The 17055-nt window shown below is 39.3% G+C and overlaps 1 protein-coding gene across 1 annotated transcript; it reads right to left on the minus strand.

Moving 5' to 3' along the window:
* Positions 1-4113: 4113 nt before the first annotated feature.
* On the minus strand, positions 4114-16809 carry LOC135476079 (14-3-3 protein epsilon-like). Its single transcript, XM_064755973.1, has 5 exons — positions 16650-16809; positions 11135-11340; positions 9329-9435; positions 7500-7843; positions 4114-5190 (listed from the first exon to the last, which is right to left on the minus strand). The coding sequence occupies exons 1-5, from the start codon at positions 16711-16713 to the stop codon at positions 5132-5134; spliced, it is 780 nt and encodes a 259-aa protein (XP_064612043.1). The 5' UTR covers positions 16714-16809; the 3' UTR covers positions 4114-5131.
* Positions 16810-17055: the final 246 nt, after the last annotated feature.

Raw genomic sequence — 17055 nt, forward strand, 5'->3', positions numbered from 1 at the left:
CAAATGCTGGCTTCCTCTCTGGTCATGTGTGAATGAGTGAGTGCTTGGGGTTTAACGTCGTACTCAACAATTTTTCAGTCATATGACGACGAAGGAATCATTAGGGTGCATGTACGTGTAATGTGCCTCCTTGATGCAGGACGGATTTCCACCGCTCTTTTATTTAGTGCTGCTTCACTGAGACGACTTACCGAAGGCAAGTAAGCCGCCCCGCCCGAGCCATTATACTGATACGGGTCAACCAGTCGTTGCACTATCCCCTTCATGCTGAACGCCAAGCGAGGAAGTTACAACTTCCTCTTTTAAAGTCTTAGGTGTGACTCGATCAAGGATTGATCCTGGATCTACCGGTCCCGAAGCGGACGCTCTACCAACTGTGCTATCCGGGCCGGTGGTGGTCATGTGTGAAGGTCTACCAGCAATCTGTGGATAGGGCGTGGGTTTCCTCCCTCCATGATGATTGGTTGCTGTTGTATAAGTGAAATATTCTCAACTACGGTGTGAAACAGCCATGAAATAAATGAAAAAATCAAAATTTTGGCCTTTTTGCCATCTTGAATACTAACTTCACTATGTGGCTTCACCACAGAAAGTTACAAGTCAGACTGTTTAGATGTTTTTTAATGAAGTTATAGCCCTTCTGACATTAACAATAGTAGCCATCGGAACAATAGGGTTTTATTGCCAACCTTCTCTTTTATAGTTACTTTACTTTTCAAAAATGTTCAAAGCATTTTAACATTGGATACTGTCAGCAGCTTAGGCTGTACTGGTTATGGTTAGATGATACCAGGTGGCGTCCACGATAGCGTTGACTTAATATGCATCACCGTGTAGGATTCTCAAACTTACACGACCATCTTTGGCAGAGTGGTCTACTGCACTCACCTGACGATTGCTATAGCATCCGAGCTAAGTAAAGGAAACCAGATAGCCGCAGTTTGCTACTGCACCATGGAAATCGAGCAGATGTAACAGAACTTTCTTTCCAAGACTCAAGTTTTCCTAATTATAATCAGTTAAGGTGGTAACTCTTTTGCAAGTTCTGGAATTGAAATCGAAATGAATCTGAGTTTACGTTCCTCAAGAATAAATAATGTCAGAGCTGACTTGACGTTAAAATTGCCTTACAGGACGTGCATGTATCTGCTATATTCAACATGCTGGAAGAAATACTTTTGTTCCACGTGTAAACAATGGTTTGAAGCCATACTCAAGAATTTTTCACTTAAACGATGGCTGTCAATTTTGTGGGTGGATGGCAGCCAGGGTAACCCATCGATCTTTGGTGATTGAGTGATTGCTTGGGGTTTAACGTCGTACTCAACAATGTTTCAGTCATACGACGACGAAAGAATCCTTAGGGTGTATGTAATGTGCCTCCTTGTCACAGGACGGATTTCCACCGCTCTTTTATCTAGTGCTGCTTCACTGAGACGACTTACCAAAGGCAAGTAAGCCACCCCGTCCGAGCTGTTATAATGATATGGGTCAACCAATCGTTGCACTATCCCCTTCATGCTGAACGCCAAGTGAGGAAGTTACAACTTCCTCTTTTGAAGTTTTGGGTGTGACTCGACCCAGGATTGATCCTGGATCTACCACTCCCGAAGCGGACGCTCTACCAACTGTGCCATCTGGGGCGGTCTGATCTTTGGCAAGTTACCCACAAACTTTCCCACATGATGAACAGTTATGCATCATACTGATGAAAGACTCAGTGTAAACTATCACACAAGCATCCCCAAAGGTCCCTTGAAGAGCGAGCGAGGGGAAAACACCCAAATTCGCTGTCCAAGGCCTGGACTGAACCACACCTTTTGCTTCTTCAGTTACTTTCATGTTTCGAAATGCTTTAATTTGAATATGTTCAATTCTCAAGGTTTAACAGCCCTTAAGTCCAGTGCATGGAGACCTATTTATAATGCTGCATCATTATAAAGCTGCGCTGGACAGAACACCAGTATAACATACAAACATCCTGGCAGTGATAATTTCCAGTACATCACAGAACCATCAAGATCAATATACATTTATATCCAAATGTCCCAGGCCACTTTCATTTTTTTTCTTAAATTCAACTTTTCTAACTTTTTTTCATCAATGGCACTGTTGGGGTTAAAGTGCCACAAGACAAAGTTATCTACTAGTCAAGTTATGGGGGTAGTGGGTGGGAATGGAATCAAGAAGCTTTGTGAAAGTGGGCCATAGGATGTGGATCATCCAGGGTGAAAATAACATGCTCAAAATAAATGTGGTCAAACAGGCATTGACCCATTTCAAAATACATGTAGGTGTATATGTTTTTACATGGTGACCCACCCGGACACTGGGATGAAAAAAGTGGCCACAACCTCACATAGGGAAATTATCATTTTTAGGGCTAAACGTTAATACAGAACTACTTACAAATTTCTTGACAAAGTTCCTCCAGAGTGAAAAATCTTGCCTAATTAATTTACCCTAACGCTAATTCATCAATTTCTTCACATATGGCAGAGACAGACATTTATTGACCTATTAAATTTGATTTTGGAGATAAACTGGCTGTGTTGGCCAATTTCTAAAACCTTCCCAACATGGGAAAAAGAAGAATTACACTAAATATCACATGCTAAATCCACATTATATTTTGTATACGTTGAAAACAAAAGGGGTGTGTACACAAAATAAAACGGAAGTCAATTTCACGTTGTTGGTTTTTAATGATAAGCATGACATCTGGTGGTTGTACAAAGGGAGAGAATGCAAGCTAGTAGCTACTGCCTGGGAAAGAGAGAACACAGTTGTACAGTTAAGACAATCTGGCTGTTTTCTTTGTTTGGTCAGACAACACAACGTCGGCAAAACTTACATGTACACATGAACATGTACAGGAAAGAAAACACGACAAAACAGGAGTCGGCCATCCGTACAGCCCTTCCTCCAGACTTACTGGTAATATGCAAATAGCGTAATTTTCCCTCTCGGACATATAAAAAAGGCTTTCTCACTTAAAAACGCTCACCCTTGGATGTCACTTGGCCCTGGCCTATGGATAAGCAGGCACGACGGCCCCAGACCATGGACAAACCCTAACATCACCCATGTGCCACTTCAATTAAGTATGTTTTTTATTCATATTTATATATGTATACATATAATACAAACCACATAGCGAATTCATACAAGTTATTTTAGGTGTTACCCTTTCTAGTCTAAGTTAAAAAGAAAAAAAAAAACAAAAAACAAAAAAAAAAGACGCCATAAAGTTAAGTGTCCCAACCATACATCAAATTCTCAAAATTGAATTCTTTTTGACCACAGTAAACAGGAACAATCACATACTAGAAAGCTTAAACTTCTAAAAGGTAACAACCGAATGTTCTCTCATTTAAGGGTTTTATTAATAACCAAGAATAACAGTAATTGGAACCCGAAAACATTTTGAGCTTATTTAACCATAGATATTCTCTTTACAGTCAAACAAGACTGACATGAGCCGACAATATATTTCCTTTATTAGCGACCCCTTCTATCCGTAATACTGCCTTGGAACACAGGCTAACTGGTCGAAATCCAATGACAAAGGCAAATCACAGCATATCCTTGAGGGGAATTTGACACCAGGTATAAAACCAAACAGATGAATAAAGCCAGCTGCCATTAATAGCAGATTACAGGTGGAGACACATCGAATTGGGGTGGAAGGGAGATAGCCACTTAGGTCTGAAAGTATACCAATGCCCACTAGTCACTGAAAGACAACAGTATATGAACAATGAACTGTAATTCAATGCACAAAACAGTGAGCAGAACTAGATTTTCAGCTCAGCATGGTTACCGCCCTTGTAATAATTAGGCAACAGCATCGTACTTGTGTCTTTGTGTCTTTCCTTTATCTGGACCAAAAAGACTGAATAAGCCAATTAAATATCAATTTTTTTCCATAGCAATTCAAAAAGTCAAACTTGCATGGTTACACACCACCAAGCTAAGTATTCATTTTTCATATGTAGCCCAGCGCTAATGAAGGGGGGGTGGGGGGAGTTAATTGGAGAGAAAAACCAGCGTACCGAGACGGACAAAGTTGACAACTTTATTAAAAAAAAAAAAAAAAAAAAAAAAATTCGAATAAAAAAAAAAAAGATATTGAACACAGTATAGTTAACCAGCAGATGCAGTATCAAAAATTTGTGCAAACTTTACATCCAGATCAGATACAATTATTTTTAACAAGAAATAAAGTGTCAGACATGGACTGAACTACCAATACATACACAATTATCTACATACTCTGCTCACTTCATGGTATTGATTTTTTTTAATAGTATGAATATTTTCTTATTTTTTCGCTTTTTTTGTTATTTTTTTTAGTAACATTGTTTTTCTTTTCCAAGAGTGATATTTTGGTTAATGAATTCTAGATCCCACTGTCTGGAGCATTGCAAAGCTGACAATTTTCACAATTTGAAAGACAGCCTTTCAGTTGGTCCACAGTTGAAAATTTCTGCTTTTCCATTTTTTTTCTTTTTTTTCATTTTTTTGCCTTTTTGAGTTTTTGGTTAAAATGTCTCAGTCCTATTCATAAATAAAAACTAGAACAGTACCTTCGGGTGGCCAAGTGAGTAAGGTCAATCAAAATGAGCGTCCCATCATGTCATTACAAATCACTTGGTTCGCGCCTAAAATTTAAAGTCCATCCTACACACAGGTAGACCCTACTACAGGCTCACAAGATCTTTCTGGTGAGAACGGACAGTCAACCAATGGGCCTGGACATACACAGCCTGGCCAAAAAACGGAGACGGACACATCATTGATAGCAGAGCTCAAAAATCTGGCCACTTAACACACAGACACGGGTACAGGATAAAACTATCAGATTTTCTTGTAAATGAGTGTGGTTTTCTTCTTCTTCTGGTGAAAAAGGTCAAATTTGTTCCAATGTGTGACTGATAAGAAACAAGCCCAATACATGAGGGATTTGTTTGTTGTTATTTTTACACAGAAATATACAAGGAATGATTTTGGGGTGACCTGACTGCTTCAAGACCCATCTCACATTAATACAATGTTTTTATCCTTCCAAACCTGTCCAGTAATACATTAACATTCTGAGTACTAAAAAGCTAAGACTGAGTGGTCTGGCCTAAGAACCGTCTTCTCCCTCCACATCCTGCAGCTGTTCTTTCTGCTGGTCCTCACCCCCTGTTAAAAAAAAACAAAAACAAAAGAAATAAATAAGTTAATTATCACCTGTCAAATGAGGCCACTCGCAGCACAATTTGAAACCTAGCTCTGGATTCCACATGTTCATGCATTCAACAAGTCCTCAATCCGCAAAGGAATATACTCTATATGACCTAAAAATCCATGGCTAAAGGACACATTTTGACCTATTCTAACATCTGTATGTATCTCTGAAAGGCATACAAGTTTCACCACCAAAAGGTTATATTTTCTGACCTTTATATGCACTTCTTGAGGGTAAACTTTAAGGGTAAATACAGTTGCCAAGACTGCTTGAGCATTTCATCAATGTCATACATATCAGAGCCAAATATGATCAAAGCATGGAACATACAATTTCAAAAATTTCCCCATATTAAGTACAGCTAATAAGTGATAATGTGTGGATTTCCTCTGGTAATGCACACATCTGGAAGCTAAACAATCTTACAGGCTAGTTACATGTGCTGCTTACATGTACGCAGTAGAAGTGAAATTATAAAAACTGGCAAAAATTACTTTCCTTCAACACACATCAAATCACACAAGTTATGTCATACATCATCACCAAATATCATTGTAATTTAAATCAGCTTAGTACACTGCACCAGATTAATCTATGCAGATTCCCTACCGGCCTTGCTACATGTTTATACTTGTGTGCCCTTATCCAAGACATGCTCAATGGCCTCTGTCTAGTGTGAGGTCAAGCACTTTCTTTGGTCTGTCTCTAAAGTTGCTGTAAAAGCCTGCAGGATATTTCACTTATATGACTGCGGGCAGCATAATGGTAGGGGGAAACTGGGCAGAGCCCAGGGGAAACCCAAAACCATCTGCAGGTTGCTGGACGACCTCCCCATGTACAGCCAGAGAGGAAGCCAGGAAGAGATAGACTTGAACTCACAGCGACCGCATTGGTGAGAGGCTCATGGGTAAGCACGGCGTGCTGGGGCGCTTACCACCTCAGCCCGGGAGGTGCCCAATTCAATTTCTATCTTCCTCAATGTTTTTGGCATCTTTGGATGGTGCTAATTTAGGATTATTTAAGGGCTTTGTTTTTAATAGGCCCAAATTTTCCTGGTGTTTATGTTAATTTGCTTGGTATTTAATCTGGTGGTTCAAGGAAAATCTGACGTTTTCATTTTACATGCATTTCATTGGACAACATGCTTTGCAGCGATTCCCCAATGCCAGAGATTTAGCCGGACTTTAAAATCAGGGTGTATAATTTCCTTTTCTCTCTTATTTTACACTCTCCAAGGAAGAGGTTTGAAAAAAAAAAAAAAAAAAGAGAGCTAACACCAACACCACAGCGAATTGTTGAACACAGTTTGGCAAGAACGTACAAGTCACGATTTTCAAATGAAACCCATTAGTATCTAATTTACTTATTTATTTGACTGGTGTTTTACTCAAGAATGTACATGTATTTGTATCACGTACTCCGTAACGGACAAGTTTTACGATTTGTAGCAACTGATCAATCCTATCCTACTCCTACAGCAAACAGAATACTACCAGCTTTCCTTGCGTTTTACTCTACACTGATTACGCTCACAGCTCACCAAAGATGCACATTAAGACTACTATTCTAATAGATGGATGAATTACTTAAAAATCAGAATTTGTTTTATTTGCTCATAAGGGCTAATGGAAATGTTAAACCACCATCCCACAGACATTATATTTAAACAATCAAAACAAGAGGCCTCACTTCCATTCATATTTCTTAAAATGTTCATAGTATGCTACTTAACATTGCAGAACTTCAAAATTAAGACTTAAAATCTAATATATCATTTGTCCACTACTACAAAAGCAACCTGATCCACTGTAAAGTCCATTCCTCTGGACAATATTTATGCCCTCCGCATGTATGTGGCTCTGATGCTGGTAGTTCAAAACACAATCGCTTGATGTGTGCAATAATAGGCCCAATCTACCAGGTAGGTCAGACTAAGAAAGGGAAACAATTAGCCTGATGTGTGCAAAAACCTTCCCTATCCTACCAGGTATGGTAGACTAAGAGGGGGAAAGAATTTACACTTTGTACAGCCATGGACTGCAATGCTTCCCACGTGAAATTGGCAGTTTATAAATACTTACATTCTGGAAGAATGAATTTAGCAGATACATGCATGCATGAAAGAAACATGGAAACCAGGAGAAAAACTGGAAATGGAACACCCGTTTTTCACATTCTTGCTTAATCAAATTCCACAACGTATAACACTGCTTTCAAATTCCTCTTACCACAGAGAACTTACAAAGTGTAAGAGTATACGTACCATCACCCTGCATGTCTGACGTCCAGAGTGTCAAATTGTCTCTCAGCAGCTGCATGATCAACGTCGAGTCTTTGTACGACTCTTCACTTAATGTATCCAGTTCAGCTATGGCGTCATCAAATGCTGACTTGGCCAGCCGACAGGCACGGTCTGGCGAATTCAAGATCTCGTAGTAAAACACGGAGAAATTTAACGCCAGACCCAATCTTATAGGGTGTGTTGGTGTCAATTCGCTCATGGCTATATCGCTCGCTGATTTGTAGGCTATTAATGCGTTCTCTGCTGCTTCTTTCCTATCATTGCTGGTGGCAAACTCGGCTAAATATCGGTGGTAGTCTCCCTGCCTGAAAAACAAAACAAAGCACGTCACAATATTTACCACTGTGCGCAACCTGGCCAATGTGATACCATATCCTGATAGTTAAGCAGTTATCTTTAACTACGGTCTCTGAATGCTAGGTTAGCAATGGCATTTTTAGGGCATTCTGCACCTAAATCACAAATCACCAATATGCCATCATATTTAAGCTGGAGATTTCTTCTGAATTTTGTACATTTCATATTTAGGAACAGTCATTTTGACGACCACTGTTGGTTGCTTATCAGTACTCTGAGTACCGCAAATGACAAAGCCGCCACATTAATTACTCACAGGAATCACAATATCAATGCAGTGCAGATTTAAACAGCCCAGTATAATGGTGCTTGAAGTTTTTGCAGTGTTAGTGCTTCTCAGGTAATACCAACATGACCATTAACGCTCTTTTGTTCTAACATACCCTTCAGAAAAGGTTTGCAAATGTCTTAAACCCCAGACGCATCCTCCTGGTAGAGGGTACAATGCTATGTCAAAAAGGACTACTATGTTGTCTTCAGTGGTGTACATCTCCAGTATGTATCATTATGACAGTTACATTTGTAAAGCGGGACCCACGTCTAACAGGAGCTCAAGTGAACACAACACGCACCCCAACAAATGCATTTGTTTGAAATGCATAATACAATACCGGTAGCGTTGTGGTGAGTATAACCCCTGACGGAAATCTTCAAGAGAGTTGCGAGATAAATGGTTACCATGACAACTGCGCAAGTGGACTAATGTGTCCACCAAAAATTAAAACTGTGCATAAAAATCAAGTTATAGCCTGGTCATGATATCATATCTATTTATACAGTATACATATTTATTTGATTGAGGTTTTACGCCACACTCAACAATATTTCCCTTATTGTATGGCAGTCAGCGTTATGGTGAGAAGAAGATCAGCAGATACCCGGAGGAAACGTACAACCATCCTCGTCCTTGCTGGCAGACCTTCTCACATATAGCCAGAGAGTAAACCTTAGCCAGCATGAGCTGGGCTTGAATTTCTCACAGCAATCACATTGGTGAGAGGCTCTGGGTGATTGTGCCAATCTGTCATGCTAACCCCCCTTGGCCACAGGGGCTTCAGAGGCCCCCTACAGTACATATAAGGAAAGTAGCTGTGGTTACCATGACAACCATGGAAATGAACAACTGTGCGTCACGACACACTGTCATCTGTGTATGCATACACCAAAAAGTAAAACTGTCCATGGACAACAATTGGAAATATAGCCCCTGACACAAATACAGACAGAGAGACTGGCAAAATTTCTATAACATAATACGCGTAATAATCTGCTTAAGTAGTTGATAACACACATCTTTTGGATAACAGTAACAAAAAGACAGCAAATTTAGAAAGAAACAAATCCCATAATAAAAATGCAAATTCATCTAAAAAAAAAAAATCAAAATTTAGGAGGCATAATTTCCAAGAGACATTTGCAAGAGAAATCCTTACATTTTGTAGTAGAAAACTTTAGATTCACCAGACACAGCTGCAGGTATAAGATGGTCCTTCAACACTGCCAATACATCATTGCAAATATTAGTGAGCTCCTTTTCTACCTGCAACAACAAAAAACATTTTCATAATAAAATTTCTCGCATAAACCACTTTATCATGTACACATTACATGTTTGCCTACACTTTGCAACTTCAGACATTAAATCCAGACTTCTTTTCATGACTGGGTTTCACAACTATGTAGCAGTAGACCCACCACACTCCTCAGCCCTGCACATCCACAGCAGCTTAGTGGAGCATCTCAGCAAAGTTTCCTGCCTGTAAGTCTCCACCTCCACCCTAAGGACATGGTGGTTACAATAATCAAGCAGATTAGTATGCACAATTAAATAATGTAATGACGTGGAAAATACCAAAAATCATTACTTTTCATTCTTGCACGGTTACACCCTAATTCTTCAGCATCTTAGAATATAGTGAGTATATGTAAAGAGCAAATTTCAGTGCGATTTATACAGCTTTATGATTTGATTTTGGAAACAAAACCACATTGACCCAGTGTTGATTAGAAGCTGCAGGTGGTGGTAATTCAGAGGCTTCTGTTGCTTTATAACCTGCAGTATTTATACATTAACAAACCAATGCTTTATTTCATGTGAGAGCCTAAATTACTGAATTTTGAGGACTTGCATCGTTTCCACTTTGCACAGACTGTGAATGTGACTAGCAAGGTAGGAGATAAGCACACTACCAAGTGATAACGATGTTGATTTTTTTAAAATTATCATCCAGAAATTTATCAGGGTTTCAGAGTTCCAAGATACAAAACAACAGGCCAAAGACAAACTGGGCTAAGTGGGAAAAACAATACAAAAAATGTGTGGAAATTTTAGATAACATCTGTGTCAGACGCTTACAAGAATACATGCACACAGTGGTACATGACGTGAAAAGATAGCTACAATATTAGTTGGATTCCTTATACATTCCCATAACTTGACCAAGGCCAAGAGACAGAGATGCAGAAACTGATGCTTAAGTTTCTTTTTTTTTTTTTTTTGCATAATGTATTTGACTGATTTTCATTTGTATATTTATACTTAATAAAAATGTCACTGACCTATAATTTTCACCTCCCTGTAACTCCACTGTTCTATCACATGTAACTAGCAGTGCATACAGCCTCCCTGTTACTCTTTCTCTAATACAGCACATATAACTAGCAGCACATACAACCTGCCTGTAACTCTTCCCTTCTTATATCACACAGCAGTACATACAGCCTCCATGGAACTCTTCCACTGTTCTATCACGTGTAACTAGCAGTACATACAACCTGCCTGTAACTTTTCCCTTCTTTTACTACATAACTAGCAGTACACACAGCCTCCATGTAACTCTTCCACTGTTCTATCAGATGTAACCAGCAGTACGTACAGCCTCCATGGAACTCTTCCACTGTTCTATCACATGTAACTAGCAGTACATACAACCTGCCTGTAACTCTTCCCTTCTTATATCACACAGCAGTACATACAGCCTCCATGGAACTCTTCCACTGTTCTATCACATGTAACTAGCAGTACATACAACCTGCCTGTAACTCTTCCCTTCTTTTACCGCATAACTAGCAGTACATACAGCCTCCATGTAACTCTTCCATCGTTCTATTACATGTAACTAGCGGTACATACAGCCTGCCTGTAACTCTTCCCTTCTTATATCACATGTCACTAGCAGTACATACAGCCTCTCTGAAATTTTTCCTCTGTTACAACACCTGTATCTTGTAGTACGTACAATTTTCCTGTAATTCCGGCACTGTTCCACCTTGGCCTCGGCACCAGAGCCACTGCCCTCAGTCTTCTGCTCCATGCTGCTGATGATCCTCCAAGAGGCTCGCCGTGCGCCGATCACATTCTTGTAGGCCACAGACAACAGGTTCCTCTCCTCCACTGTCAGTTCCACGTCCAGGTTAGCCACAGCTTTCATCGCCTCCACCATTTCTGAAAACACACATAAATTACCGTATGAAAAAAGAAACCTGTGTATTTACATTTTAAAATTCTATATTTACATGAGGGCTGTCAGAATCGAGGGGGTCCAGAAAAAACCAACCTTCACAAGGTACCTGGTAAGCCTCCAGATGAAAACAAGACAGAGCAGCAAGAGCTGGAGTACGACGAGTACTACATTGTGGCCAAAATGCCTTCATAACCTAAATATATTCACATTATGTCCGGAAATGAAGTGTCTTAGGACAAGGCCCAATGGCGATCTTTGTTTATAATATTTCATTTCTGAACGACAACAAAATAGAGTTCCAAACACAATTCGGGCCCTTTTTAGGTACATGTAACACCTAGATAGGAAGTGAACGCCTTGTGCTCCCCTACAAAAGAAATAAAACAGCAGTCTCAGCTACGAGTAACGAAAATTTGCCATCCATAAAGAAAAGGATGTACATGCTTTTATCTCACAATTTAAGAAACTTAGCATAAATATGTATACTTATATATGCACAAATCGCACATAATAGTAACTTTTAGGACTTACATAGCTCTTTGTGGTTACTTAAGTTAGCATTGTAAATTGGGTGATTATATAGTGATTATTATTATTGTTTTTTTTTTGGCCAATTTCCATAATACTGTACCTATAAATCACATTATATCTGAACAGGCACATCACTGCACTAATTATTGTCAACATGTTTTATTGATATGGAGCTTTAGGGAAGATTACATTGTATCTGACTGAATAACCCTCAGTCAATAAAGTTGTCATTAGAATTATACACCTCCATCACAATAGAGAGAACGAAGACATCCTAAGTTATGACAGCAGAGATAATATAAGTGGGATATTCTAAGTAAGTCCAAACTGAAAATGTTCCGACAGGAAAATCATATGGGTTGGGCTTGCACACTCAGAACAGGAAACACCTGACTTAAGGCAATGCCCACAAGATTGAAAATAAAGTAATATGATCAACCGAGATGGCCGTCTACATAAAGCCCTCATACACATGTATATATTACATGGAATTTCAAAAACTGATTGTTTCTGGTAATATGGTGAACACGTTCTTGACAAGGTGCAACAAAAAAATTCATTTCTGAATAACTATATACATGAGTATATATGACCTCTATAGCACTTTTTTCAGTGGAATTTCTGCATAAAATTATAATGAAAATGCTAGCATGATTTGTTTGTCACTAAAAATGCCAGCTTCATAAAACCATGTAAATTATTTCTCTAAGAATGCCATACCATGAAGCCGGTCACTTGACAGTCAAGTTACAGGTCGCAGTCAACATACACACCGAAAGTCCAAAACTGAATCAGTTCAGACACCATGAAAACGCTCACAATTTCAAGTTTTTGTATAATATAAGCAAAACGTGTAGGTCAACTTTGAGGAGTTGGGCCCAGAAGCTTAGTCTACCAAATCTTGACTTGTTAACATGTAAAATTTGGTTAATGAGGAAGTGGCCAAGCTATGAAGTCAGTAGAATATCCAGAACTGCCAGCAAGAATATACTCCTATCGCACACTTTCACCTGCCAATTCGAGGAGCACTATCAACTCTTCCACACCAAACGCAATCCTGAGACAGTCTCGGTGTGCCAGGAGACACAGCTGCTCAAAGACGAAGGCCTGCTTTCATCTGACAATGAGTAATGACAACTGACAAGGAGTCATTTTCCTTAACACTGGACTGCAACACTAAGAACAGCACTCAGGCCCCCCCCCCCCTCCAAAAAAAAAGTGCCAGTGAATTTGATCTGAATTCTCTGAAGATGAAGTTGCATGTTCATGCAATTTTCCTCTATACTGCACAGCAACAATGGAGAATTAACTGATTGGCTAATCGCTGGATAGCAACAAAGGAAAAAAGCCTCACACAAACTCTGGTAATTTTCCAGTGAAGACTGCCCTTGTTGGGTATGATATCTTATCAGAAGGCATACTTTCACACACAGCCAGTGCCCTGGAATTTTGAACCAAGATCTTGTGTGTCTGCTTGTCATCAAGATACAAAGTTTAAATCTTCTGTCTGACCAAAAGCTGTACACAAACAAATCTGTGTTATTCCCCCTGGAAAGGAACTAAGGGAATATTTTAAGAACTTCTATCATGGTGACAGACTTGACATCCACGCAGTAAATGGATGTCACGAAGCCTGTTCTCATCACATGCTACAGCTACCTATTTTCATTACCAATCTCCAGAAAATGCACCAATTAATGGTGCCATTTTTAGGTTTGCTTTCTCTGCAATAACTGCAAATTAACACTGAAAAAAACGAAAAAACGGCACCGGTATTGTTTGTATTCGAACACTTACTAAAAAGGGCTGTCCTTTCATCAATGATAGTGTCAGCCTGGACATTTTCTTTACTTTCCACAGCAGAATCAGAAGGCTAAGACTCTTGTCATGAGCGTCTGCCAACACTGAGCAAGTGTGGTCGAAAACAAGAGGATGTTACACATGTTCAACTTATCTTTTACTTACCTCATGATATGCATTGTTAATTAAACCTGATTTCTTACTCATCACGTGACAAGTAGTTCAATAAAATTAAAACGTTGAGGTCTATTTTCAACAATTTCTGATATTTACCTGCCTCAACATTTAATCGTTGATTTCAAAAACGTGGTAGGACCATTCCACAAGGCACTTTGCAGAATGAAGTGGGCCCATAAATCCACTCTAAGACAGCTGCACATGCCAATTGCTGTGGAGGATTGAAAATGCTTTCAATCACTTATACACCTTTAAATCTTTTTCAGACGAGTTATATGCAGAAAATCTGATAAAATGTGGACATTTCTCTCTTCAAAATTGTTCTTTCTCTTCTACATCAATGATGACTAATGAAATCCTCATTAAAGTTGTCATTTATTACTGCTTGCATGGTCTTGTCTTGTTGACAGCACAAAGTTTTTTTGACGAGCGAGAAGGAAATATTTCTGTGGATCTCAAGAACATTTTGACTTGAGAATGGATTTACACTTGCAGGAGTGGTAATAAAGATCCTTTTCTCTTTAATGCACACCAGAAATTGGCGTGTGCTGTCATTTTGGAGTGGATTTCAAAGCCCATTTCTGAATTGAACAATTACACACTGAGGCAGGTAAATATCAGAAATTGTTAAAACTAGACCTCAACGCTTAATTTAACTGAACTACATTTACTCAACAAGACTGCATATTCCATTTGATCAGATACCAAGAAAATTTTGGTGTTGCAGAGCTAACAGCTTTTATACTGACAAAACATTCACTCATTCTGATTGATAAAATCAAATTATTTTTATTTTACTTTTCACACAGATGATAAAATCACTTTTCTGTTGCAATAATGTCCATGTAGTTGAGTACCTTAGATGCTTTGAGATTCAGTATCAATCTCATGAACAAAATTTCTTAACATAAATGAAAGTGAAACTGAGTCTTGTGTTTACCTAATCTTTATTTTGAATGAACGATCATGACTAAACCCCATCTCAGCAGTTTTGCAGCCAAACTGTAGTGAAACTTTATTTGAGAACTTATTGGAGACCAAGGATATCTGGGTATATGCTGTTTTATTTGCACCCCCATTCTTCACTTAAGTAGACACCCAGGTGAATGAATGAATGAATGCTTGGGATTTTACATAGTACTTAACAATTTTTCACAATGAGGAATCATTATACCGTGTCTTTTTGTGGCAGGACGAGTTCTGGCCGTCAAAGTGCTGTCACAACTGAAATGCCATACCAAAGACACCAAACATGACACCCAACCCAGTCATATTATACTGACGCCAGGCCATCCAGTCCTGTTTCCTTGCTCTAACCTACCAGTGCTGGCACAAAGCGAGGTAGCAACAAGTTCCATGTTTAAAGTCTTCAGTATGACCGACATCGAGGTCTAAATAACATAGGAATTCATACAAAACTCTGCTCCAGAGATTCACAACGTAGACCAAAACTAGCCCTTGTCGATGTTGATATGAGGTGCAGCTTGTTCTGCTGTCTGAAGTATAAACATGCTGTAGAGATTGCCCTGTTGTCTTAAGTATACATATATGCTGCACAGGTTGTTCTGTTGTTTTAAGTATATGTATGCCGTACAGATTGTTCTGTTGTGTGAAGTGTACATATGCTGTATATATTGCTCTGTTGTCTAACATAACCATTTCCAGTTATTTTCTCAGAATATCGCCCAATGTTGTTTACTTCCCTGTACCTTTCGAAGCAAAATTTCAACTCGTGGTATCCCTGACACAGTCTTCTCTGAGTGAAGTGTATGGTCTTGAATAGTGTCAGTTTAAATCAAACTGGTCAGAAGTAATAATTATAAATGTCGACCTAGAAATAGGTCAAGATGACCAAACCACCATAGTAAAGCTGTACTATGACACTGATATCAAACAAAATTTCTGCTCATTCATAACAGGATGTAAATGAAAAAGTCTCATATTGCTCTAAAGGAGTGCCATACACAACAAATTAAGGCCAAGCATGAAAACAGCCCCAAAGCTGAATGATTACATAAACGATTGCCCTTTGTTAGTGATTATAGTAAAATTTGCAGACGGTAATCCCAAGGGGTTTGAAGGTCAAGATATGTGTGCAGGCACTCTGCAGGCACACCTTTCCAAAAAAGGAAGTTAAAACATCGCCGTGTACAGCAGTAATACATTTCATAAGATCGACATGGTCATGCAAATCGTTTTTACCTACGATTATTTGGATGTGCATTTCTGCAGCCATCATTAATTATTCATTTACATTTTTTCCACACAGGCCTCGTACGCAGACGAGAGAAAGCGTGACAAAATGGTGCACAGTCAGTCCACAAATGACCAGAGTTTAATTTTAACAAACAGCCCACTGCGCAGAATATGCAAAAATATGCAACCCGTCCATTCATACTAAGCATCGAATAATGAATTCCAAGCTTCATAAATTATCATTTCAGCGTCTGGTTGTTCAGTATGCATTAGGTTGTCAAGCGCACTGACAAGTCTGGGCGTCGGTGACTCACGCAACATGGCGACCACTAGGAAATGAATAACACCGGTATCTTCATGATAAGAGAGTTAAAATACGATATACTAAAAGTAATTCGATCTGCCACAGAAAATATACTCCTGATCTAAATAAACAGGCAAGGGAAAAATTTTTTCCGGCTCTATTCACTAATGTTAAGGTGCAGCATCATCATGGTTGACCCATCTGCCTTTACGGAAGAAGCGTATGCCGTTTACACATTCTTTCACAATATCGGCGTTGAAACACATCTCTCGGCATACATACCATCATAACGTTCAGCCTGCTCGGCTAGTTTAGCTTTGTAGACGTTATCCTCCCTGTCAGCCATGACTGATGGTGAAAATTTGTGTCCGATATACGACGATAAAATATGGTAGTATCTTCTCACCAACCCAAGATGGCTTCGCCCGCCAACCTTGAATGCAGTGTCGTTACCATTCCGGGAGGTCAAAATACATGCGCAGTGCGCCGTGTGAACCTCTCATTGACAACGGCGGGACCTGCTGCGCTTCAGTGCGCGCACTGGCAAGCCCGAAGGGGCGTACTATTTTGGGTCTGAAGTTTTAACATTCTTTGCAAGAATGGGGAAAGCTTTTGTGGCCTGTGGTCAACAAAAAGAATGACGTCACATGGAAATGTATAATGCAAAAACGAAATAAGGAGGTTGCAA

Source organism: Liolophura sinensis, chromosome 10, assembly GCF_032854445.1.
Source record: "Liolophura sinensis isolate JHLJ2023 chromosome 10, CUHK_Ljap_v2, whole genome shotgun sequence".
Taxonomy (NCBI): domain Eukaryota; kingdom Metazoa; phylum Mollusca; class Polyplacophora; order Chitonida; family Chitonidae; genus Liolophura; species Liolophura sinensis.